Genomic DNA, 27,586 nt, shown 5'->3' with positions numbered 1-27,586 from the left:
ATTTAGCTCACAGTTCTAGAGGCCCAAGAGCTTGGTGCCAGCATCAGCTTGGCTTCTGCTGAGGGCCTTGAGGTGGATGGTAACAAACACATGGGGCAACACATGGTGGAAGCTTTGCTAGACAGGTGGGTGAGCACACGCTGAAGAGGCAAAACATCAGGGTAAACTTGCTTTAGGAAGACTTGCTCTCAAGACAGGTAATCCAGTCCTGTGAGACCCAACTTGGTCTTGTGACCAATAAAGGCATTAATCAGTTCTGTAGGCAGGGCCCCACAACCTAACAGTCTCCTAAAGGTCCCTCCACCTCTCAACGCCATTACACTGAGATTCAGTTTTCAACATGAGTTTTGGTGCAGACAAATGACATCCAAACCACAGCAGAGTCGCACACAGGGGAGTTGTTATTTCTTGTGATTTGACCAAAGAGGCAAAGCACCCAGCTCCACACAGTCTCCCCCAAGACAGATTCAATTAATTGACCATTGACTTAACCAATTAGGGAAGACTCTTGAGGTCAAGGCAAAAGGATTATGGGACTTTCTGTCCACTTTGCCTCCGCCGCCACAGCCAGGTGGTGGCCCTGCTAAAGCCAGACAGAGCCTTGCACATTGATTCAGAAGGAAGTGGTCAGTCAGCAGCACTGGACCCAGGCTTGAGCAGGCGGTGGAAAATCAGTCCCCTGACTCTGTAGCAGGCAGACATGAAAGAAAGGAGGAGAGGGAAGAGAAAGAGAGAGGAGGGAAAAGAGAAGAGGAAGGGAAAGAAGCAAATTTGGAGGAAGGAAGGGAGCTGTCTGTGTCCCCATCAGACCAGAAATTCTCTGAGAGAGAAACTTGGTCTTCCATTCAGTCTTTGTCCCCCTAGGAGTAGAATTTACGCCTCGTCTATCAGTATACAGGCTCCTCAGAGCAGGTGCTGGGCCTCTCCTGCAGACTGGGGGCTCTCCCTGCAGGAACTTTGTCACTACCTCATACAAGGGCTCCTCAAAGACAGGGAGCCCACTTCATGGCCAAGACCATGTGAAATAGATGTCTCACCAGTGAATCTTGAAACACCCCCGGGGCTGTTGTTCACCTGCCTGATTCCCCTGTTCTCCTCTCCCTTCTCCCATGCAGGGTTCACGGACACCTTCAACATGGACACCAGGAAGCCCCGGGTCATCGCGGGCTCCAGGACTGCTTTCTTTGGCTACACAGTGCAGCAGCATGACATCAGTGGCAAGAAGTGGTGAGTGAGAGCTGCTGACGGCGCCCAGCCCTGTGCTGTTTCATGCCCAGCCCCCTGCAGCCCACTCCAGACGCAGCGTCTGCTCAGCCTGGCCCTCACACCCTAGTCTCTGGAGTCAGTGACTTGACTCCTTGTCCCGCCAGGTCAGAGGTGGTGGGTTCCGCCCCTGCCCGTGACACCTGGAGCATTCAGTTTCTCAGTTCTTCGATCTTCTTTGTCTGTGAAATAGCTCCTCACTTTCTGGGTCACGTGACAAAAGGTAGCAGGCACCTGGGGACCAAGAGTTAACCCCCTCACATCCCACCTCAGGGACTCGGGCTCATCAATGGTGGCCGCACCTCTGCTCCTGTCTCCTTGGAGAGCTGTTGGGGGTCTCTGAGGAGCTCCGTGTGTGTTCACAACCCAAGCAAGGCGATGTGGGACAAAGAGTAACAGTGGACCAAGCGATGGCAGGGCCAGACAGACTCCAGGACAACTCGGGTCAGGGGAGTCAGGGGGAGGACGAATCCACTTCCAAATTTTTAAATAACTTTGTTGCAGCATATTTTACCATATAATTCACTCATTTCGAGTCTACAAGTCAATGATTTTTTTTACTAAATTTACCAAGTTGTACTACCATGACCACAAATCACTTTTCACTGTTAATTGCCCTTCTCCTCTCTGCTTGAGCCATAGTTGACAAAAGGCAAGGCTTCCCTTCCTTCCTGGGATGAAAGGGCCAGGCCTTGGTGTGACCCATCTTGAAGCCTATATTAGTCCATTTTCTTTTACAATACCAAAATACCTGAGGTTGGGTACCTTGTAAAGAAAAGAGGCTTATGGAACCTGTGGTTTTGGAAGCTGAGTCCAAGATCAGGTGGTCCCATTGGTTTGGTCTCTGGTGAGGGCCTCCTGGCCGATGGCATCCCAGTGGTGGGAGCGTTGCAGAAGGGCTCACACAGCGTGACAGGGAGCCGGAGAGAGACTAGGGGGCCAGGCTCACTCTTATATTGAAAACTCACTCTTTCCAGAACCAACTCACTCTGCAAAACCAGCATTAATCCCTTCCAAGGGCGATGCCCCACCCCCACCCCGTGACCTAATTACCCCCCACTAAGCTCCCTTCCTTGGAAGTTTCACCAAGCTTCTAGCATGCAAACCTTTGTGGGGTGAACCACATCCAAACCACAGCAAAGATCTTTCAAGGTCACAGGACCACACAAACATTCATGATAAAATGCTGCAGGCCACCCTCTTCCCAGTCTGCCCCTGCCTGCCCTCATCGACTCTGCCCCTTCCACCCCCACCCCCACCCCACCTTTCCTTATGCTCAGCTCTCTAGCCAAATTGCACCTTCAGGTTTTCCAGTTCCAGAACTTCCTTGAGTATGCTCTTCCTCCTCCTATGACACCCTCTCCTGCCTGCCCTGTTGTCCTCACCCCACCATCCCATCCCAACCTGGATAACTCTCTCATATTCTTCTTTTTTTTTTTTTTTTTTTTTTGCAAAGAGGCATCTTACTTATTGTTTTCTATTGAGGTGTAACTTCTGTACAATAAAGTAGACATATGTAAAGTTCCCAAGTAATCAGCTCCCAAAACAAGATATAGAACCTTCCCTGCACCCCAAAGGCTCCTTCGTGCACCCGGGCCCTGGGCAGTGTCCCTCTGGGTAACCACTATTCTGACTCCTATCACCATAGATTTGTTTGGCTGTCTTGAACTTCATGTAGATGATATCATACCATAAATATGTTTGTATATATGAGGTTTGACATATTGCTGAGTGCATTACACTTCACACTTCTTCATTATTATGTATTCCATTGTTGCTGTCCATAATTTATTTATTAACTCTGCTACTGATGGGTAGTTGGATTATTTCCATTTGGGGTTATTTCTCATGGAGTTGCTATAGCCTTCTTGTTGATGGACCTGTGTCCTTGTTTTTTAATTGGATATATACTCAGGAGAAGATTTGCTTAGATAAAGAGGAGATATAGGATTAACTTTAGGGGGATATGCCAGGCACTTTTATTTCCAAAGTGGCTTGCCAATTTAAACTCTCTCTGGGAAAATAAGAATTCTACTTGTTCTAGAGCCCCACTAACACAGGGTATTGTCAGTCATCTTTACGTTAGTTATGTCAGTGGTGAGAAATGGTATCTCATGAGGATTTTGTTTGCATTTCTTTATTGATGTTGTTGAACAACTTCTTATAAATCTATTGGCCATTTTGATATTGTCTTTTGCGAAGTGTCAGATTAGGTATTTTGCCCATTTTCTAAAGTTGTGTTCTGTATCTTTTTCTTATTGATTTATAAAACTTTATATACTCTCTATACAAATCCTTTGTCAGAGAGAAGCATTGAAAATATCTCTTTCCACTACGTAGCTTGTTTTTTTATTCTCTTAATGGTATCTTCAGCTGAGTAGAAGTTCTTAACTTTACTAAAGTTAAATCTATCAATCTTTTTATGCTTAGTGTTTTTTGTAGGTCCCATTTAAAAAATCATAAAAATATACTACTCTGTTTTCTTCCAGAAGTTTGATGCTTTTGTTTTCACATTTAGGTCAATGATTTATCTCAAATGAATTTTTGTGTAAGGTGTGAGATGAAGGTCAAATGTTTTTGCTTTCCCCATATTGCTGTCCAACAGATCTGCCACCATTTGTTAAAACATCATTTTCCACTGAATTCTAGTGTCGTTCGTGTCTGTTTAAAATGGGGTGACTATGTATATGTGGGTCTATTTTTTATTCTCCTCCATTCTATTTGTCTATTTATCTAAACTTGCACAAATAAAAAGATGCCTTAGTTACCGTCACTTTAAAATAAATCTCAAAGTTAGGTATTATGAGTTCTCTATACTTGTTTTTCATTGTCAAGATTGTTTGAGCTATGTCAAGTCCTTTATACTCCAGTATAAATTTTAGAATCAGCATGTCAATTTTCCCCAGTATAACTTGCTAAGATTTTTATTAGAGTTACAGTGAATTTACAGATAAATGAAATCTTCACAGTACTGAATCTTCTGATCCACAAACATATCCCTTCATGTATTCATTTTTTAGAAATTTTCCTCAATAATGCTTTGAAATTTTCAGTGTGAAAGTCTTGATATCTTTTGCTACATTAACTCCTACATATTCATATTGTATGCTATTAATAACAAAACATTCTTATTTGCTAGTACATAAAAATACAACCCATTTCTATATAAAGACATTTTAGCTCACAACTTTACCAAGTAATTTATTATTTCTGTTAGCTTGCTTGTGGATGCTTTTGGATTCTCTATGGCTACAATTGTATCACATGAAATAATTATGGTTTCATTTTTTTCTTTTCTGTTCTTCATACATTTACTTCCTGCCTAATTGCAGAGCAAGGTTGAATAGAAGTAGTGACACTGAATATTCATAATTAGATGGAATGTGAACTGCAAATTATTCATTTATTTATTGTAGGAACTTTTAGATTGAAGAAGGTTTCTTCTATTCCTGGTTTTCTGAGGTTGGATTTTCAAAAATTGTGAACAGCGTTGACCCATATCAGATGCTTTCTCTACAACAATTAATATTATCTGGTTCTTCTTTATTCTGTTAATATGGTTCATCACTTTGGTTGGTTAAGTTGGGAATTTTTTGGTTTGGGGGTGTATGTGGGCATGTGTGTGTGTTTTGTTTTGTTTTCGGTGTTAAATCAACTTCCAATCCTGGAGTAAACTTTGCTTGTTCACCGGGTATTCTCCTTTATGTATTCTCAGGAATTTGTTTCTATGAGACATTTGTTTCTATTTTGTTTCATTACGTATATTGGCCTGTAAATTTTCTTTCTTGTAATGCCTTTGTCATGTTTTGGCATTGCAATTATTCAGACTTCACAAAATGTGTTGAAAAATGTTCTCACTTTCACTATTCTCTGGTAGAACATAAGATTTGTATTATTGCTTCTTTCAAGGTTGGGAAAAATCCACCAGTTCAGCATCTGGAGTTTTCTTTGTGAGAAGATTCTTAATTACAGATTCAACTTCTTAAAGATAATGGATTACCTGGATTTCCTATTCCATCTTATGTTAATTTTCGTAGCTTGTATTTTTTGTGACTTTTTACTTGTTCTTTTTAAGTTACACAGGACAATCGAGTATATTTTGACATATTTATACAAACATAAAGTACATCTTATTCTAATTAGAATCCCAGTCCTGTGGTTGTACATGATGTGGAGATTCACGGTGCATATTTATATATGCACATAGAAATTTAGGTCAGAATCATTCCACTTTCCTATTCCTATCCCCCCTTCCTTCCCTTTATTCCCTTTTATCTAATCTACTGAATTTCTATACTTCCCCTCCCACCCCCCGTTGTGTGTTAGCATGCTCAGAGAGAACATTTGACCTTTGGTTTGGGGGGGATTGGCTTAGTTCACGTAGCATAATAGTCTCCAGATCCATCCATTTACTGGAAAGTGTCATGAAGTCATTCTTCTTTATGGCTGAGTAATATTCCATTGTGTATGTATACCACATTTTCTTTATCCATTCATCTGTTGAAGGGCACCTAGGTTGGTTCCATAGCTTAGCTATTGTGATTGAGCTTCTATAAACATTGATATAAATATTGCTATAAACTACAGTGGCTGTGTCCCTGTAGTATGCCGATTTTAAGTCCTTTGGGTTTATACTGAGGAATGGGATAACTGGGTCAAATGGTGGCTCCATCAATCCAAGTGTTTCAAGTAATTTGTCCATTCCACTCAAATTTATTTGTCAAAATGTTATTCTTTAGCCTCTAGTATCTTTAGATGTCTGTCAGATCTATAGCAACATCTTCATTTTCATTCTTATTGGTAATTCGTGTTGCCTCTCTCATTCTTGATCAGTCTTGCTATAGGTGTATTAATTTTATTAATGTTTTCTAAGGATCAATTTACGTTTTATTGATTTTTCTCTGTTGAATCTTTATTGTCTCACTTGAATCTTTATTGTCTACTCTTTTTAAAATCATTTCTTTCTAACTTTTAAGTTTGTTTTAATCTGACTTTTTTCTTGCTTCTTATTTAACTTGTTGATTTTACGACACTTTTATTCTAACACATGGATATAAGACTATAAATCTCCTAAACATTGTCTTGGTAGCACTCATAAATCTTGATGTTTCCATCATCATTCAGCTTAATATAATTTCTAATTTCCATTGTGGTTTTTTCTTTGACCCATGAGTTATTTAGAAATGTGTTATATAATTTCTAAATATTCAGAGTCCTAATTTAATTTCAAGTGGTCAGAGGAGACACTAGATATTTTAAATCCTTTTATATTTGTTTTATGTCTGAAAAATGGTCTTTGTTAGTAAATTCCCAGTGCACTTGAAAAGACATCTATTCTATAGTTTCTTACATACATATCTACATATGTACTTAGGTCAATATAGTTGTGTTTTGGTTTTACTTTGTTTTGTTTTGGTACTGAAGATTGAACGTAAGGGCACTTAACCATTGAGCCACAACCCCAGCCCTTTTCGTATTTTATTTAGAAACAGGGCGTCACTGAGTTACTTAGGGCCTTCCTAAGATGCCAAGGCTGGCTTTGAACTTGTGATCCTCCTGCAGCCTCCCAGTCACTGGGATCACAGATGTGCAACATCATGCCCAGCTCAATAAGATTGTTATCATTCAAATCATCTGCATCCTTACTGATTTTTTTTGGTCTGCTTATTCTATCACTTTCTGATAGAGATGCACTAATGTTCACATCTACTCTACCCACATAATTATGCTTTCTGGTGCTCTTCATTTTTTTCATATGCTTCTGTCCCCCTTTTGTTATAATTTTATTTAACAAAATAAAAAATCCATTTAGTATTTCCTACTGTAGTACATGTCTACTGAAAATGCTTCTATCAACTTTGGAAGCTGGGGTTTTGTATGCTTACCTTTATCTGTCTGCCTGAAAACATCTTTACCTCACTTTAACTGTCCTGCAGTACTAGGGATTGAACCCAGGGCCCCCTACAAGCTAGGCAAGTGCTCTACCACTGAACTACATCTCCAGCCCTTTTTAAGTTTTTATTTAGAGACAGAATCTCCCTATGCTTCTGAGGTTGTCCTCAAACTTGCCTCGTCCTGCCTCAGCCTCCGGAGTTGCTGGGATTACAGGCGTGATGAACCACCATACCCAGCTTCTCTTTAATATTTTAAGCGTATCTTATCTAGGTATAGAATTCTAGGTTGGCAGATTTTCTTTTGACATTTTAAAATGTCATTTCCTTGTCTTCCAACTGTATAATTTCTGTCAAGATGTCAACCTTCCGTTTTTATCATTCATCTTTTGAATGAATATGTCATTTTCCTTGGTTGCTTTTCTATTTGTCTTAATGTCAGCTGTGGAGATAGGATATATCCAAGTGTAGTTTTCTTTGTATTTATTCTATTTAGTGTTTTCTTGAATCTGAAGTTGATATATTTCATCAAATTTGGAAAATTTTCTACCTTCATTTCAAGTGTGACTTCTTTTTTCTTCATAGAGTCCAATTGCTCTATAATAGGCCTTCCCACCATGGCTGCCTTTCCTTCCAGTTTATTCCATTTCTCTCTCATTGTGCATCAACTTAGATAGCATCTATTGATCTGTCCTCAAAGTCACTAATTCTGTTTCCTGTTGTACCCTGTGTGCCCCTAAACCTATCAACCTACTTGTTCTTACATTTTTATTTATTGTTTATTTATTTATGTAGTTATTTATTTATACCAGGGATTAAACCCAGGGGTGCTTAACCACTGAGTCACCTCCCTAGCCATTTTTTTATTTTTTATTTTAAGACAGAGTTTCCCTAAGTTGCTGAGTCTGGCTTTGAATTTGTGATCCCCCTGCCTCAACCTCCTGAGCCACTGGGATTATGGGTGTATGACCCTGCACCCAACCCACTTGATTATTTTTAATAGATTCTTATTTTGTTAAAGTGGTCTATCTTTATCCCACTTATCCATCTTTTATTCTATTTGTTTTAACATATTAACCATAATTATTTAGAAGTTCTTGTTGATTAGCTCTAATATCTGGATCATCTCTGGTCTACTTCTAGTGGCTATTTTATCTCATGACCATCAGTCACTTATTCCTGATTCTACACGTATTTGGTAATTCTTACTCTAATGCTGAATATTGTGGCTGACACATTACAGAGGCTGGAGATTATGTTACCTTCCTTTAAGAATGCTGTGTTTTGTTCTGATTGGCAGTTAAATTACTGGTGAAATCATTTCAGTCTTATCATGGCACAATGTGGTCCTCACTCAGGGCAGGTCTAGTCTAGTTTTGCCCTTACTCCTAGAATGTGGCATTCACTCTTAAGTCATGGCTCTCCGGGTGTCTCAGAGGGAAGCCCAGGGTGCTCACCCAGATCTCTTCATTCTGGCCAGACACAAACTCCAGCATCTCCTAACAGGCACAAACCTGGTAGGGGGCAACCTTAAAATCTCTCCTCCATTTCTAAGACCCCTCCTCCTCCTGGCTGCTTTCTAGTTGGTTTTCCACTCTCTCACCTTGCAGATCCAGCTGAGGAGCCAGCCAAGGATCTGAGGGAGACATTTGACCGTTTGGGGGACTCTTTTCCTATGGCTCTCTTTTCTGGTACCTGTCCTCATCCCGCCCCAGATCCCAGTCACCTTTGCAGCCCCAACTTCAGTGGGTTTCCTTCATCCAGCAAGATGGCTGCTCTGTCTGTACTCTATTTCTCTGGAATTCAACAAGGAATATGCCCTTGGAGAGAGAGCTGGAGCAAATGTGGGCTCAGGCCCTGTCCTTCCCTTCTCTCAAATATAGAGCTCTATTTTGATTTCAGTGCCTGAAAATACCTGCTGGATGTATTTTGTCCAGCTTTCATGGCTGTTTATGACTGGAGCTGAAAACTCTCCTTCATGTTCTTTTATAAATTTAGATAGCGCTCTTCTGAAAAACCTTCATGGGCTCTCCCTTCTCCTTGCTAGATTTGCTCCCCCTGCATATTTCCCTTTTCCGTAGCATTTTTCAAACAAACAGGACAATTAATAATTGTGTTTCATTGACTTTATTCCTGCAGTCAGGGACATAACCCCTGGCATTTACTAGATGCTCAAAAACACACCTGAAAAGATTAAGTTAACGAACTCATCCTCTCTCAACTAACCCAGATATAAATTCCATCCATATTTTTACTTGGTTTGAAGGTTGAACAGTAAGTTGAACTAACTTTTCAAAGATAGAATTCATTTTGATCAATATTAGCATCTGGCTAATAAATGTTACTAGAATCTGCAAAATATTGGTATGAGTAAGACACGGCTGGTTTCACTCTCAAGAAACGCACAGACCAGTTGAGGAGGCAATGCTAATATCCTTAGAGCAATTTAAAAACGATACGAGACAGAAATATGACTGGCATTAATTATATTCATCTCTGTGAGTTCACTTTCTCCATGAAGGCCTTCTGGATCCTTCTTCTAGCCTAGAATGACCTTTCCCTCCCTAGCCTTCTCTCCGATGGCACGTATCATTTACAGTGTTGTATTGGAGTCACTTAGGCTCACAGCTATGTCCCTTATTAGCCCCCAGTTTCATTCCCTGCAGCCTGAGAGCCTCCGGCCCAGCTCCTTGCTCCCAGCAGAGTTCAGCCAGAGTTTGCCAAGAGAAATCTCTGGCCTGGAGTCTCTGGGAGGGATTCATAGAAGAGGGGCATTTGGACAGGGTCTTTGAGAGTGGGCTTAAAAAATATGATAGAATCGACTCCTGGTTGCTTTCGTTGATCTATGTGCAGCCAAGAGCACTGTGGGAAAGATACAGGGCCACATCCATGATAGCCACTGGACCTGGGCCTGTGCCCTGCCACAGCTGAGACACAAAAGCAGTCTTGGGAGCCCGAGGAGCCACAGTCTATACGGAGTGGACAGGAGCACCCCAGGCCTTTCAGGAATTCCTGTCGCTCAGACTTCATTGCACATCCAGCTTGACGGTTCTTCTCCCTGCTTCCTGACTAGCCCCCACTCTCCCTGGTCTGCAGGCAGACTTCTGAAAGTTGTATTCAGACAGAGGACCCAGTGAGTGTTGATCATTAGAAAGAGAGGTTGGTGGCAGTGTCACCAACAGCTGGGACAGCAGCTGACCATTATGCATGGCTCGGAGCTGGGGGGGCGGGTGGAAGGTTGCTTCAGCTCCATGCTGGGATGCCTCAAAGGAAGGAGAAGAGCAAGAATGTGAAGCACAATGCTCTGCCTCTTAAGGACAGGCCTCAGGGCAAGCTCTCAACCCTCCTGAACCTCCATTTGCTCAAATATCAGGTGGGAATGGAACCATATGCCTCAGGTCAAATACCAGGGGCAAGGTCAAAAATCCCAAAGTGTGAATGTTGTAATCAGCAAAGCAGAGACTGATGACCGAGCTGCTTGCAGCTGGAAGCAGCAGAACTGAAGCCAGGCGGCTGGCCATGGTTGGGCTCCCTCGACCCAAGCTCTCCCTGCCTCTGCTGCAGACCTGGCTGCCAGTCCCAAGGCAGAGCCTTGCTCATACCCAGGCGGCATCTCCAGGGGCTAGCAGAGCTCCTGACAGGCTCCAGCAGGGAGATGGCGCCTCTGAAGGCCCACCCTCTCCACCAAGGGGCTAGACAGGGAGTTGCCCGTGGGGAAGAACATCCCTCCCCAGCTCCTGCCAGGTCCCAGCATTGCCCCAGAGAGGAGCCCACCACCTGTCACCACAGGAACCAATGAACTAGGCCCCATTTACCAGGTATGAGTCTCATTTTACGTCAGGGGCACAGGACTGTGAGCAAGAAGCTGGAGGATGAGGGGACAGGCCTGTTGGGGGGCCACCTCATATTCTTACCCCTTCCCCTTCTGCCCACTACACCCCCACTCACAGCTCAAACTCGGCAAAGCTGACTGTGCCCCAGCCCTCCCGACATCTTGACCAGCTTCCCACATGTTTTGGTTTTAGCAACAATAACAACACTCACAGACGTACAAAAAGGAAAGAGAAAACAAATTCCTCAGGGGCTGAGTGTTCTCTGCCCCTTTTTAAACCCATGTGTATTTTCAGAGAAATTCAATCCACATGACTCTACTGCATTTACACTGAAGTTATTAAGTCAGTTGACTTTAAGACCATTTGATGTCCCAGAAGCTCTGGTGCCAGGTTGGCAGAGGCTTCTCTAAGTTTTTCGTCCTCAGGAGCAGGAAGCTTCCTGGTGCTGAGAAGAAACAGAGTTGGGCCTCAAAGTCCTCAGTTTGTCCTTGAAGCTTTCACACCTGGAGGGAGATGAAGCCTCAGCTCTCTGAAAGGCAGAACATTCTGACTCCTTCCCTCCAGGCATCGGGGAGCAGGAGCCTGACAGTCCAGTGATCTCCAAGAGAGACACCTTCAGGACTATAAGGGCTTTAAAAACAAGAGTCCACAGCGAACTCCCTGAGAATCGATTTAGAGACTCAGCAACTCTTAAGGAAAGTAGGTAGGTGTGATTCCATTTTACAGGTGAGGCAACTGAGACTCCAAAGAAGGTGAGTGTCAGAGCCAAGTCTGGAGCCCAACTCTTCCAAGCTCAGGGGCCTGAATAGGCCCCAGGGGCAGTCCCCATCCCACAGCCTCTGGGAACCTAGTCTTCCTTGAGAAGCAGGGGTTGTAGCGTCCCCAAGACACAACGCTAAACAGTTTCACACAAGCATGCGTGAGGGGAACAGGTGCTGAGCCCATCCAGGAAGAGAGGTGTGTCCAAAGAACCCTAAGCCCAGCTGACGGACACGGAGAAAGAGGGATACACAAAAGGATCTCGGGGTTCATGTGAGGGGGTGTCATTTTTTAATATGGCAAGAGAGAGTGGCAGAGGGAATTGGGAGAGGATTGTGAGGGTGGACTTCCTCCTGGGCAGAGCAGAAAGGAGTGGAGCAGCGGAGGGGAGAGCATGGGTAGGGATGAAGAAGAAGAAACGGCGTGTAGAGAAAGGACACCTCCCTTTCAGGTGGAAGAGAAGGTGCAGAAAACAGCCGTGAGGCCCAGAGCGGGGCTATGCGACCAGGTGCTAGCAGGGCTGTGGGGTTGGGTGTCTCGCAGATGCACTAGGAGGCAGTGGAGAGGGAGAAGCCTGCCAGACGTGGGAGCAAGTCACCCACCAAGGCAGAATATAGACGCCACCACCACCTCCTCCAAAGGCAGGCACATGGCTGGCGACTTTCAGCCTCTGAGGTGGACGAGGGTTGGAATGGACCTGCCTGGTACAGGTCCATTCCAAGCCCCTCCCCAGAGACCTCTTTAGAGTCACAGTGTCTTCTACTGGTGGGCCCAACCAGATGGGGGAGCTCCCTGACCTGAAGACAGAGCTGCCATTGCCCTGGTCTTCAACTGGCCCCAATCTCAGAAGCAGAGGTGGGTAGCTGGGCGCAGGCCAGGAGTGCAGATTAGCCACACAGTCCTGTGGGTGGGCCTCCAGGGCTGCTCCACCCCCAGCAGCATCTTCCCCCTGCCTGAGGAAGGGATTAAAATTTATTTATCCCAACACCCTTATTTTACTAATGAGAAAACCAAGGCCTAGAAATAGAAGTGGGGCCCAGATACTAGACCGAGGTTCCACAGCATGCGAGTGGGAGAGTCAGGGCTAAAACCCAGGTCTCCATCTGCCAGCCAGCGCTGTCCCCACTTCCTGTGGTGATTCTAGCTCAGTTAGTAAGCGTTTAAGTATCAAGTGCCAAAGTGTTAATCCACCTCCCATCCTGAATCCCAGGACTCAAAATTTACTACATGGTGCCCACCTAGACCAAACTCTAATTTACTAAGGCATTAGTCTCTTATAATTGCTTTAGGTACTAGCCTTCCTAGAAGGCAAGTTGACATTTCACTACAGACTTCCAGAGGTCCACCAGTAGTGGAATTTCAGGTTCATCATAAAGACAACCCATAAGGAATAAACCCGCAGATCTGCTGTCAAGCCTAGACCCAGGGGTGATGTCCTCCTGCCTGCCCCGTTCTCTTCTCCCTGTCCCAAGGCAAGCCAGCTCTCCTCTGTGGCCCTTTTCCACAGGCCTTGAGCGGGATCCCAGGGTGGGCACTGGTCTTCAGCCTCAGAAAATAAAATGAAAGCACATCTGAGAGGCTTCGCACTCTAGGGAATGTCTAGGCTTTGAAATCACCCCAAATTGGGTTTCCTTCCTAGCTCTGCCTCTTTCCAAACCACGAGAGCTTGAGTATATCACATCCAATTTCTGGATCAGGGTTTCTTCATTTGTAAAACGGGCATCATGATGCAAACCCCAGAGGGTTCGCACAAGGAGGAAATGGGAGATGTGTAGAGTCTATCCTGGGGAGGAAGCTGGAGCAGCTATTTCCCTCCCTCCCTCCCTCCCTCCAAAAGAGATATGGTGTCCAGGGAGAGGTTTCAAGGAAAGCGCCCTCAGGATCTGTTGTTAGGGCAGAAAGCTCAATCATGTCCAAGCCCATGCCCCTCCACAGTGACAGTCAGGCCTGGGGCAGCCTCGGCCTTCGCTGCTGTGGAGATCTTACTGAGATTTCCTGGCTCTGGCCCCAGAGCAGGCTCCCAGCAACACGGCACATAAATGTCCTCTGCTATTTTCTCTTGGAACAGATAAAATCCACACCATGACTCATTCTGGTTAAAGTCTAAATCACTGCAGCAGCAAAGCCCAGGATAGGATGACACCGCCCAACACGAAAGCCAGAGAGAAAGCGAACTCGGGGGCAATGCTGGCACAGGGCCCCAGGCTGTGCCACCCAGCAGACCCTGGCAGGCACACAGGAGAGAAGGGGGAGAGCTGCGGAGAGCTGGGAGGGGGATGACCTCCAGACAGTTGTCCTCGCTGGGACCTTCGGGCCCTCAGAAGCACAAAGCAGCACTAAGAAGAGCCAGGAGGGCCCTGGGTCCCAGGAGCCAGCGCCAGCTCTGGGTTCTGTGGTACATTTAAGATGCAGCCTGCAAATGGTTTCCAGGACTCCATGAATCTCTGGACAATTTATTTCTTTGCTCTCCTTTTTTTTTTTCATTTCTTCACTCTTCTTTTCTTTTTGTTTCTTTCTTTTCTTTAACACCAGACCCACACAGGAAGTCGCAGGAGGCGTGTGTTAGTGAGGCCCAGGTTACTTGTAGCCCACACCAACTGCTCATGCAGAGGTGGAGACAAGGCCGGTCCTCAGGGCTGCAGAGCATCTGTGGAGCCAACTCCAAAGGCAGGAGCCAACCGCTGCACACTTAATGGGTAGGAAGACACACAATCTCGGTAGTGGAAACATTGAAAAGAAAGTCTCCTGGTTACTAACCTCCAAGAAAGAAAATAAATTTCATTGGGGCAGTGCAGGGAAGCCAAAAAGATTTGCCAACTCAGCATCTCCTCCACCCCTCTTCCCACCCCTACCCTGCAGCCTGTGGGCCCTCCAGCTCCCGTCTTCTCTGAAGGCCATGATTCATTCTGTGACCCCAACATCCTTCCTAAGCCCATTGCAAGAGAGAGAAGAGGGCCACCTCACATGAGGGGGAGAATAAACTAACGCCAAAACTCACTCCGTCCTGAGGGTGAAGTTACATCATTTCGCAGTTTGCCTCTTCAAGCTGGGTGTATTCAGCCCTCTGTGTCCTGTGAGTTCTGTACCCATGGATTCAACCAACTGCAGATTTTTAAAACTCTGCATACATATGTGTACTGCACATGTCCAGACCCTTTCTTGTCATTATTCTCTAAGCAAGACATTAAAATGTCATTTACATAGAATTTACATTGTATTAGAAATCATAAGTAATCTAAAAATGGTTTGAAGCATATGGAATAAGGTATGTACATTATATGCAAACACCATGCCACCTGACACAGGGACTTGAGTATCTGTGGATTTTAGTCCCTACAGAGGTCTTGGAACCCATGCCCTACAGGTACCAATGGATGACTAAGTTTTCAAAGACTTCTTCGCCATAAAATTGCCCTTATCTGCAATTATTGTAAGTGTCACTAGAGGGCACAGGAATGACTACCAATCATGTAGGCTTCCCACAGATGCCACCAACAGGGCGGCAGGTCCTTCTGCTCAATTAGGCCGTACAGTGAGAAGCCACAAAGGGCAATGAGTGTGTGGTAAGGTTACATGCAATTAGAAAATCAAATCTTTGTGCTCGAAAGGCCTTTCTCACTAATCTCAGCTGTGACCCGTCACAGTCAGCCCAGCCCTGGTTTTCCCCAGGCTTGGAGAGAATGCCTCCCTCTAGCTTTCCCGACTCCTTCTGAAGAATCGCGGGCTCTTTGGGGTATAGGATTCTTTCAGAGAGCACTTCTTCCCTATCCAACCTTCTCCTCCCCACTCCTGGGACACACAGCCAATGGCCAGATGCTCGTCACTAACTCGAGACCATCTCGACAAGCTCTCTGTGGCTCCTGTGGAACCCCATCCTCCCACTTTGCCTCTTGATTATCTTCTTCCTGTTTTGGCTGCCATGAGTCACCCTGAGCCAATCATGCAGAGAGAGGGATGTCAGAAAAGCCAATTAGGAGAAATGGAAGACGGAATGAGAAAAGGAAAGACAGAAAGAGAAGACAAGAAGGAAAATAGGAGCCAAGAAGAGAGAGAAGCAAGAAGGAGGCTGCGAGCCCCGCTGGCGGTCTTGGCCTCATATTCAGTTTTGTGTGGTTGGTGTGTGGCATGGACCCACAGGAGAAGAGAAAGAAAGGGAGAGAACCACCCTAGAAGTCTAGCTGGGACTTAAGCTGATCTCAGCAAAGCCCGAGGCTGGGCGTCCTTACCCAGGGTCTGGGGTCCACAGAGAGGTTGAGACTTCCTGTCCTTTTCTTTCCCATGCAAAGCTCAAAAGGGTCCAGCCAAGGTGAGGCCAGACAGGCAGGCAGGTAGGTGCCAGGCAGTGGCCTGCCCCCAGACAGCTTGCTCCCTGTCCACAGCAGCTCGCTGCCTCGTCCTCCACCACCTCCCCACTGCTGAGTCAATGGCACTAACCCAGGAGGAGGACGTTTCCCAGAATGTCATGACGGACCATATTCTGCAATGGCTCAAGTCGGTCCCAGCCATTTTGTTTCTTTATGGCTTCTCAAAATAAGAGCAACCCTGGAAGAATAGCCCCTGTCATAATCCCGAGGGAGAAGTGGAAACTAAATATGAGCTTTGAACCAGATACAGAGCGCTTCGAAGGAGGTGTCTGGGTGGCTGGGGACTCCCCGGTGCAGCACGGAGCTGGCCTCTGTGTTCCCTGCCCTCCTGCAGTCTGTCTGCCTCCCGGAGTGGGAGCAGGGAGAAGGAGGAGGCCCAGGAGCTGCCCCTCAGCCAGCCAGCGAGCAGGCATCCAAAAGGGAATGGCGCCCGTCTCGTGGGGCGCCGAGAGGAGTAAGCACCTTAACATCAGGGGGCCCTCGCACACCTGGATGTAATCAACTCCCTCTAAATATTCATCCGTGCATTCATTTATTTGCTTACTCATATATAGTGTTTTGAAAATAGACAAATGCATGTCCCAGTGGTCATGAGCTTTTCTCATTTTTGGTGCTGGGGATCAAACCCAGGGCCTTACACGCATGAGGCAAAGGCTCTAGCCCTGGGCTAAATCTATCCCTATTAACCATTTCTTGATGGGGCATCCTGTCCCCATCCCCAGGTGGCCAGGGTTCTCCATTATTCCAAAGTCTGGTAATCACCTTACACAATGCAGGGGCTCCCAAAGCTGGCTGAGGATAGAATGACCTGTGAAAACCGGCACAGAAGAAAGATATCTCTGTCAGTCTTAAGAATCACCACAGCAGGCAGGTGTCGTGGCATACACCTGTAATCCCTATAACTTAGGAGGCTGAGGCAGGAGGATCAAGATCAAGGCCAGCCTCGGCAACTAAGTTAGATAATGTCTCAAAATAAAAAATAAAAAGGGCTGAGGATGTAGCTCAATGGAAAAGTACCCCTGGGTTCAATCTCCAGTACTGAAGGAAAAGAAAAGTAACCAAAGCAGAATCTCTAAGAGGTGGTGCCTGGGGATCTCTTTTTAAACATCCCCAGGTAAGGCTAATACCAAGCCCAGTTCTGGAACCACTGGCCTCATCCTTTGTGAGAGGTCTGTGAGCACTCATGGATTTGCAGCTCAGCTCTCCTGTCGCTGAAAGAGACTGCCATTGCCTGAATCCAAAGGGGTGGCCAGAGGCGGGAGTTTAGAGACCCTAGGAAGTAGGCGGAGATAATGCAGGGGAACAGTGTGACACTCCTCAGCTCATGTAGGCACCAACCACGCGTCTGCACTCAGAGTGACTTCGGAGTTCTCTGGACAGTGTGGGGACGAGGAAAGGGGCTTAGGATGAGGGGAGGGACAGGCAGAGTGGCCAGGACGCCCTGTCTCAGCTCTGTGGAGGCGGGGACTTGTCCATCCCTCTGGGCCCGCCCAGGCACAGCCTTCACCTTAGAAATGGCACCCGGGCACCGGCACCCTTCTGGACTCAGAGCTGTCCTCCCTCCATGGGCCCAGCCTCCCTCCCCCGAGTGGCACCTGGGCATGGTGCGGACCTTCCTCCTGGGTCCTCTGACGGCATCGTTCTCCATGCCCGACCATCAGAGGGCGCAGGTCCCTCCACACTCATCAGACGGAGGCGAGGACTGCGTCATGCCTCTGCCAGGTCACAGCGCCTGGCACACAGGCAGCACTCGGGGGCCATTGCATGGCACTGATTCCATCAAGTCCTTCATTTTACAGATGAGGAAACTGAGGCCCGGAGAGGGCAAGTGGCCCACCCCGGGTCATTTACCTGATCTGGAATAGATCAGAGTCCACCACAAACACATCAACAGGCCCAGGAACCAAAGAGTGTCTGTCCCTTTGTCTCAGGGTCTTCTCCTCCTTCTACACCACCCAGATCCATGTGGTTGGTGGAAAGAGCCCTGGACACAGTGGGGACAATGAGAGTCCTGGTGCACCTCAGCCCCAGCCAATGGTGTGGTCTAGGGAAATCCTGACGTTCCGGGCCTTGCTGTCTCAGTCCAATGGGTATGGCCTTCCCTGCCCAGCGATGAAGGCAAGAGTGTGGGTGTTCACCCAATCACACACTCCCCAGGAGCCCAAGGAAACACCTGCCTGGGGCGGGAAAGGGGAGACCGGCCCCTTGCCCTGCTGCCATGCAGCAGCTGCAGAGCCATCAGCCCCACATGCCGAGAAGTTAAACTGTACATTCCTCTGAGAAACATCTGCGCCAACTGTGCTGCGTTTACGGTTCATTTCAGAGAGGGGGGGGTGTTGTTATAACACCGAAAGAAAAAACCCTCCGAGCAGCACTTGGAGAAACCAGCCAGTGTTTTTGGAAAGAGAAGCGGGGAGGTTTACCCTGCATGCTCAGCCCCTTTAGGGAGAACAGACCAAGGACACCTCTCTGAGAGAGCAGGCCTTGAGTATACCAAGGACGGGGACCACCTGCAAAGGAGACCCAGAGCACTCAGCCAAGCTCAGCTCCTGGCTGCGCCCCAAGAAGCAAAGTGAAGATGCGCTTGTCACTGCAGAGGGAGCAGCTCGGCCATCTGTGCGCTCACTTATTCTCTCAACAATTATTGAGCCTTGACCGTGTCCAAGGTGCCTTGAGCAGCACTGAGGCAGAGATCAAAGGTGGGCCGAGCGCTCTCTCTCTGCTCTCTGGAGGCAAAGTATCAACAGGAGAGAAAAGACAGGAGAGGTTCAAACAAAGCATGGGAACTGAGAGAACGTCTGGTGGAGAGATCTAAGACAGCTTCCTGGAGAAAGAGGCACCCGGCAGGTTCAGTAGGAAAGTCTGGGATGAGGGGACTGCACACACAGAAGTGGGCGGGGGAGAGCCGGGGAGAGCCCAGAGTGGACATGCGCCTGGCACAGGTACTGAGCCGGTAACGCCCTTTGACGAGATGGCACAAGCTGGCTGCTCCCATTCCCCACAGCAGAGTCAGGGTCCATCTTCCCCCCACCTGGGCGGAGGACGTGCTTTGCGGCTGCCCTCCCCCACCCTTCCCTCTTCTGTTCTAAGTACTTCTGCAGTTTAGGAAAAATGGCTCTAAGCTGAGGTGGACCCAAAGCTGCCAGGAACAAACCAGGGAGCCAAGCTTGTGAAATCAATGTTAGTGACGATGACGATGCTTGTCAACAGGCGTGTACCCAAGACACGAGCAGCTGCCTCCGTGCCCAGCCCTTGGAGTACTTACCGTGTGGGTGCTTTGTACCCGCGAGTCTCAGGTTGCACACAGCTAATTGTGCAGGGAAGTTTTTTCATTGATTTGCACTGACCAAAGTTTTGTGCAACAGAAAAATGTCTTGAAGGCACTTAAACAGCTATCAATAGGAAAAGACGGAAACCAAGTCCCCAGAAACAGGACAGCGGTTTAAAGTACGACACTGGGTCGACCCACTCTAAAGGAGGAGGCACTGTTATCTATCCAGACCAGGCCCCTCCTGATGTCTGCGGGCCTGCAGCACCAGAGCAAGGGCCATTCTGGCCCACAAGCCCCCTCTGTTCTTCCCTCCCTCTCTATGATTAAGGGACCTCACACATGTGGACACTCCAGCCTGCACACCTGAGCTCTGTCCACACCCCTGGCAAACAGCCACTCCTTGGTTGGCACCGACAGTGGTGTGATCTGCCATCAGAAAGACCCTGTAAAGAGGCCTGGGCAGACCCTGGAAGCAGGCCTGGGCTACTTGGAGACAGAAAACTTCAGTGGGCTCTGGTCCTTGACTGTCACCCCAGCAGAAGAGGCGTAGTCCGGAGGGGTTGGAGTGGGGTCCACAGCAGGGGCCTGGTCACAGGGTGTTATTGACGTAAACTGCCATGGAAAGGTGTCTACACATGGAATAACCAAGTGGGAAAAGTGTGTTCAGAACTACCAACGTGGAAACATTCCAGATTTCACGTCCTCCACATCCATCAGGACAGTCGTCCCCACCCCTGGCTGATAATGGCGGTTTCTGATGGGCTGGTGGGGAGGCCAGGCAGAGCCTTTCCGGTTTTACTTCGCACAGATCCGCAGCATGAACGCTGCACAGCAAACACTGTATAATCTGAAAACCACTGAATCTGCTTTTTAAATGTTAGTACTTTTTGAACCAGTGAGTGTAGGGAGGTATTTCTCCCACGTTTCCTTCTGACCAAAAGAAATTTTGAAAAACAAAGAAATAAAATCAATCGAAGACCACTCCTGGACGGGAGAGGGGGTCGCTGTGGTCAGGAGCCCAGAGGCAGCCAAGGTACGGAAGCTTCACCACCTGTCGGAGGGCTCGTGCCTCCCTCGGCAGCTTCTTCAAACCACACCTCCAGTCCTGCCCCTGGAAATACAGATTCCTGGGCCCTGTCTCCAACTGGCTGAATCAGAACCTTCTGGATGCAAAGCATGGGAACTTGCAATTGTCACTCTCTAGAGGATTGATTCTGATGACTAACTGGGTTAGGAACCTATACCCTTCAAAACCCTGAAGGGTAAGCAGCCCCATTTGGCAGGTGAGAACACTGAGGCCCAGGACAGTTCCCACCTTTGTTTTAGGCCACAGGGTAGAGTCGTGGGTTCCTCCATTAGCACCTGTTCCACTCTCCCAGCTGGGCCAACGGGGTTTGGGACCAAAGTAACCTGTGTTCAATAGTCCCAGACTTCAGACTCTGCAGTTATAGCCATCTCTAAGCCAGATGACTAGCCCATCGTTGGACAGCTATATTGTGGGACCTACTCTGTGCCCGCTGCTGCTCTGGGGTGGAGTGCCTGCAGGTGTCCTGGCTCCTTACAGCCTAAATGAAGAGGCATGTGGAGAACACAGAGCTCCTGCACAGTGCAGAGACGGAGGTGAGGCAGGCGGTGAGACGGGAGTGACCGGAGGTAGGAAAGTCCTCCTTGAGGAGGGGCGCTTGGAGATGAGCCCTAAACGATGACAGAGAAGGAACATCTGGCACAGGGTTCACAGCAGCTCTTGTGAAAGTGGGACAGAGAAGTGATCAGCAGTGAGGTGCAAAAGAGCCTCAGAGGACGTGAAGAGAGGTGACCCTGTGGAATAAACTTAGGGCTTTGTGCCCAGCGTGGACCACCATGCCTCTGCTGCCTGGAGTAAGCCGCCCGTGCTCCTCAAGCTTAAGAATGCATCAGCGTCCCTGGAGGGCTGTGGAAAGAGAGATGCTGGACCCACCTGCAGCTCCTCGTTCCGTGGTGGTCTGGACTGGAGCCCAAGCTGGGGCCCGTTCTGCAGGCTCCCAGAGAGGCTGAGTCCGTCCGTCTGGGGAACTCTTTGACCCCTACTGCTGTGTTGTGATTGCCTGCTGGCCCATCAGTCTCTATGACAAACTGGAGTCCTGAAGGCAGGACTGACACCCTGCCAGGGTTGGGTGCTCAGTACATGCTCAGAAATCAATAAATGATTGAGGGTGTGAAAGGTCAGCCGCGTGAAGCGATGTACCTAGAGCCCTTGGAATATAAGACCACAACGAGCATTTCTAAAGGGCAATCTAGAGAAACAACACACATACATACGAAGAGATTTAATAGAGAGAATTGGTTCATGTGAATCTAGAGGCCTCATGTGCAGAGGGTGGAGTCCAGTCCAAAGACTGGCAGGTGCTTGAGATAAAGGAAAGCTCTTTCTGTTCAAGTGTGAAGGCAGGAAAAATCTGACATCCCAGATCAACTGCAGTGAGGTGGGAAGAATCCTGGAGGGAGTCAACCCTTTTAGTCTAGCAGGCTTTCAACTGATTGGGCAAGGCCCACTCCCATTAGAGAAAGCAGTATGCTTTCCTCTGTCTATGTATTTAAATGTTAGTACCAAAAGACTTTCATGGAAATACCCAGATAATGTTTGATCAAATACCTGGGTACCCTGTAGCCTAATTAAATTGACATACAATTAACCATCACAGTATGTGTTTGTTTAAACACACACATAGGATTTCCTTCAGGATGAGGGTTTTACAGAAGCAGGGAGAGTAGGGGACATGCTAGCAAACAGAGGGTCCTCGTTTTCCTCGCCACCAGCATGCAGGGCCTTGCCAGGTGTCTGAACCAAGGCCTGCACAAGCCCTGCGTCCAGCCCAGGAAGGCCTGCAGGTCCCGGGCAGGCTCTCCCTGCACACGGGAGCCCCAGCCAGTGCAGGGCTGGCCCCTCAAGCAGGCTCCCGCTCACTGGGCTCAGCGCTTCCCAGCCCCATCTTGAACACATTAGCCACCGGCTCACACGAGCTGGAGGAGATTACATTTTCCATGGAGAGAGTGGGAGAGAGAAGAGAATAGTCTCTCCTTTGTTCCCTGGAGTTCTCGGTCCAGGCGAAACCCCCTCCCCAGTGCCCCTATCTGATTTCAGTAAAGGAAAAATGAAGCCAGGAGAGAAACCAGGCAAGAGGCCTGGTGTGGTCTTGAGCAGTGGGAGCGGGGAGCGGGCTGGAGGAGGAGGCACAGGTGAGGGAGAGCAGAAGAGCCAGGGCCCCGGAGGACTCCAGCTGGCTCCCCAGAGGGCAGCGCCCCCACACTGGGCCTCCGAGCCTCCAGGTTCTTCCCAGTGGTGCAAGAGCACTGCGCGTGAAGTCCTGCTCTGGAACCGCTTATTACACCACTTCTGAGCCTCAGACACAAAGTGCCCTGCCAGCCTCACAGCTGTCCTGGTCATTAAAACCCAGTGCTACTGAGCTGCACTGAACGTGAGTCATTTAAACGAAACGGATCAGCAGTGATCCCTGAACTTCCTGGAATGTGAGATCCGGGCCTTACAGAGAGGCACCATGAGGCTGTCCAGGAAGGGGACTGAGCCCACATCTTTGTGGCAGTCCCTCTGCCAACCTCTCGGCTCAGGACCAGCTCCAGAGGCAGGTGGTCCTTGCTCAAGCATCCCATGGCCTTTAGTGCTGTGGCCTCGGGCTTCCGTGGTCTGCTGGGGAGCTACAAGGCTCGCACCTGTCTCGCCAGACACAACCAATAAAAGGCCTGGCAGGGCCTGGAGCTGCAGCCCCACCTCCACGGCCGATGAAGCGCGGCCCTGAGTTGGGACACCACGCAGCAACAGGGCTGTGCCAGCCCCGAGGTCCGGGACCCAGCACTTCCTTGTTCTGGGCCCTGGATGCCCTCTGGGCCCTCGTCCAGTGTTGGCCCAAGGAAGTTTCCCCAGGCCAGTTTCAGGTAACTAGAAACATCTGGAGCACAGGGCTCCCTGTCCAAGTGGCTGTTATAAGTGGGATGCTCAGAGAACAAAGGAGCTTCTGTTCCCGTGAGGCTGGGCGGGGACGGTTTTAGGCATTCAGTTAAACCAGGAGGAGAAATGGCGTACATGGTGTCAGTGGTCCTGCCCGCGCTCGCGCGGTAGACACAGGCCCCCGGGGAGCGCGAGCTGCGGTATGAATCTGCTCCTCGTCGCGGGCCTCAGCTGCCATCTTCTCTCAGTGCATGGTAACACCTGGGACATCTAAAGATACTGTTAGCTATGTGGGTTTTCTTCTTCCTTATCCACTCACAAGCTAGGATTTTTTAGTTATAATACGTGAAAACTCAATCCAAACACTTATGCAGTAAATGGTAGTTACTGCCCTTATTTTTAAACATCGAGCAGTAGCGTGGGCCTCAGGGATACCTTGACGCAAGGGTTTACAATATCATCAGGACTTCAGTTCCTTCTGCTGCTTCTCTCTGCCCTCCCACACTTAGCCTCAGCTCACACCCCTCATCATCACAAGGTGGCTGCCATCGGTCCAGGCCTTGCATCCACCCACCATAGCATCCGGAGAATAGACACCAGCTTAGTCCCTGTGTTCTGAGCACAAGTCCTGTGATTCACTCTGACTGGGGTGACGGGAGTCACATGCCCTCAATGACACAATCACTGTAAGCTGGCAGATAAAACTGGTCCAGTCTGAGCTATGTACGAATCGACACTTATACACTGGTGTCCTTTACATATAAATTTACACATAGTCTGGGACTGCGTGTCACATCTTTTTTATGACAGGAGATTGTAATTTTAAAAGTGGAAGACCAAAAATGCCTTGAAGGATGGAGCTAAGGATAGGGAGAATTCGCCATGAGCCTCACAGGCTAGGGGCTCCCTCTCAGCCTGTGTCCTGCTGGAAGCTAGGGACCCCAGCTCCTGGCAGGGCCACGTGCAGCTTCTCAGGTGGCCAACTCCACGGCGAGCATCCTCCCTTGGTGAGGCCCTGCTACAGAGCTGAGGCTGAAATGCCCACTGCCAATTCCCCTTCAGCCAGCACCTCCTCCTGCGCCTCCACAGGAAGCAGGACGGAGCCCGCAGCAGTGATTCACAGCACAGAGCCCGTGGAGGGGCCCTGCTCACCGCCACCTTCAGGGTTCGCTGTGCTGTCTGGTGCCCACGCCAGAAGAGATTGGGTATCCAGCCGCCGAGAGGCACAGCAGGCCCTGAGGCTCCGGTGGCTGCATGAAGCTGAGGCCACAGGGGGTGGCAGGGGCTGCCAGACCCCAGGAGCAATTTGGCTGGTCTTGGTGGTGACGCGAACATTTTCCCTGTGCTTCGGCAGTTATCCCCTCAAAGTAAGACTGAATCATATCCTCCAAACCTCAAGCCCGCCAGGCACACGTAATGCCACACTCCCAGATGGGGAGGAGGCCTGACCCCGGCCTCCCTTCCCAACAAAGGAACATTTGGGGCAACACAGAGGAAGCTGTCCCCACCCTGCCACAAATGAACTGTGGGACCTCGGTCGGCTCCCTCTTGGGGCTTCAGTTTCCACGTCCATGTTATGGGTACAGTAAACCCTGTTCCCCCAAAAAAGTGCCAAGGAGCCCCAGAGAAACAAGACTGGGAGAATGGAGACGGGACTCTAAAAAGGACAAAGTCCTGCCTTGTTGCAAATTTGAGGTCACAGTGACTTAGTGGATATGCTGTCAGATTGTCCTCTCTCAGCCACTGCCAGGACACATTACCTCCAGGAAGCTGCCACTCTTACGTATGACTTTCCCAGATGTGGCCCCACTGTCCCCCATGCCTCCTAACACCTCCTGAGAGGTAGGCGGTATGGGAATCTTTAACCCCACTTCCCAGCCAAGGAAACCAAGGTCAAAAAATTCAGTGATTTCTCAAGACCACTCAGCAAGCTAGGGACAGGGCTGGGAGGAAGACCCCGCTCCTGAACCCTTAGCCCAGGGACCTCGCCGCCCTCTACTGGGCCCCTCCAAGCAGGTCACCGGGGCCTCAGAGTTCCACTCTATAAAACGGGAAGTTGTGGGATCCCTGCCCTTTGGGAGACGCGCAGGTGGCTGTGTTTAGAACGTGCAATGCCGATTCTCCCAGAGGCACCTGAAGTGTTCCTTGAAGACGCTGTGTTCAGAAGGCGCCCACCCAGCAGCGTGCTCAGGAGAAGCAGCCCTCAGAGGGCTCAGTCGCCTGTCAGGTGGACCTTGAAAGTGGAAGCAGCTGGGAAAGCAAGCTGGGAGCCCTTGCTTGACTGCTTTTTTTCAAGTGGTTCTGGGGATGGAACCCAGGGTGCCCTACCACTGAGCTACAACACCAGTCTTGTATATTTTTTGAGACAGGGACTGGCTAAGTGGCCCGAGCTGGCCTGGAACTTGCCATCCTCCAGCTTCAGTCTCCCTGTCACCACTGGGATTATAACGTGGGTACCCATGATAGACCAAGCTTCTTTCCTGACTGATCTCTCAATCTCAGCCTCTCTCTCTCTCTCTCTCCCCACCCCCACACCTTTCTGGAAAGAATGGAGTGGCTTTGACCACACAATCACTCCCAGAAATAAGTAGCCAAAAATCATGTCGTCTAGACAAACAGATTTTATGGGTCCAATTAATTCCTGCCAGTCAAAAATAGGCATGTTTAATAAGGGGCTATATTTGGAATCTGTCATTATCTGGCGGCCCAGGGGAGAAACCTCAGTTCATATTTCACAGATACTTCATTTCAGAGTTTTGTCGCTCTCCCCTTGGGAGCCGGCTTCCTTTGCCTGTGCACCGAGCTGGGCTGGGGCTGCAGCTGGGGCTGGAGCATATGACCGTGGCAAGCCACTTACGTCCTGTGGTCCTGAGCCTATAGGCCATCTCCTCACAACTATCCTGAGCCAGAAAACAACTGGAGACCTTTCCTTGGGGCATGTGACTGGCAGCAGGCAACAACCAAGAGAACAGGGTTAATAGGACTCCCGAATGTCTCACCTGCCCTATGTCCCCAACTCCACCCATCTCTTCTTTACCCCCTGGATCTGGGAGCCTTCTAGGGACATCATAAGTGTTGCAGCCATCCCATCACAGTGGCCGTCCCCAGGAAAGAGTACCATCTGCAGTCACTATTAGCCATTGAGGCCTGAACAGAGAGCTGGCAGGCGCCCAAGTCCTGGAGGACTCTGGGTGTGCCGGAGGCCCACGTGTGCTAGAGGCTTCACCTCAGGTCAGACTGGAACTCCTGTGGCCTCCCTGCCATTCTAGGCCACCCCTGCTGGTGCTGCCTTCTGGGGCCTGGAGATGAGACATAGAGGCGGCTGTCTGAGGGGGACATCTCCCTGGCCTCAAAGGTGAGCCCACAGCCCAGGGCTCCAGGGTCACAGGCTTTTCCTCCCAGGCACTGCCTACAGGACTCAGCCAGGCTAGGAAGAGGTGGCTGCTGGTTTTTCCTAGAATCTGTATACACATCAGCAAAGTTCATCTGTTTCCTGTGGCCGCGGCAGTGAATTTTCACAAACTAAGTGGCTTAAAACAAAGGAAATGCACTCTCGCACAGACCTGGAGGTCGAAATGGAAGCAGTGGCCCCTCTGCCTCCCTCCTCAGGCCCTGCGGAAGGATCCTTCCTCAGTGCTTCAGCTTCTGGGGCCCCCAGCACCCTTTGGCCTGTGGCAGCACCCCTCCCATATCCCTCCGTCTTCGCTTGGCCTCCTCGTCTCATGTCCTTCCATTTTGTGTCCCTCAGGAAGACATTTATCACTGGATTTAGGGCCCACCTGGATAATCCAGGGTGATCTCAACTCTGGATCCTTTATTCCATCTGAAGGCACAAGCAGAAGCCCCAATTGGCCACCCCAGCCCCCTTCTACCCTCTGGCTGCCTTGTCCACCTGAGCAAAGACAGACTGGCCGCTGAGCAACATGCCCAACCTCTCACTGAAAGACTTCCTTGTGAGATGAACGAGGCCCCTGCAGATAATGACAGATAGGCAAGACTTGGTGGCTCCAAAAGCATCATTCCTCTGCAGCAGGCCCCCTTTACCCGCCGTACCACTTAACAAACTCCTAGTCATCTGTGAGACCCAGCCGGGCATCACCCGCTCCTCCGACAGGGACTTGCCCCCTTGGTTTGTCGCAGGGCCTGTACGGTCTTCCTCTCTGCATCTCCAGACCTTGGCAACAGGTCCCAGGGATCACAGTCAGGCCTGAGGGTCGGCCTGGGGTTGCTGCTCCAGGCCTTCTTCCTGCCCTGGCCCCGGC

The 27,586-nt window shown here is 49.0% G+C and overlaps 1 protein-coding gene across 1 annotated transcript in view; it reads left to right on the top strand.

Moving 5' to 3' along the window:
* Positions 1-27,586, top strand: part of ITGA11 (integrin subunit alpha 11) — a 110,003-nt gene that overhangs the window by 26,150 nt on the left and 56,267 nt on the right. The window contains exon 2 of the mRNA XM_079129577.1: positions 1,116-1,227. Coding sequence (XP_078985703.1) covers positions 1,116-1,227 — 112 coding nt within the window. The remainder of the gene's footprint in view (positions 1-1,115; positions 1,228-27,586) is intronic.

This window comes from Sciurus vulgaris (assembly GCF_902686455.1).
Source record: "Sciurus vulgaris genome assembly, chromosome: 2".
Lineage (NCBI taxonomy): Eukaryota > Metazoa > Chordata > Mammalia > Rodentia > Sciuridae > Sciurus > Sciurus vulgaris.
This window is presented reverse-complemented; position numbering and strand designations above follow the sequence as displayed.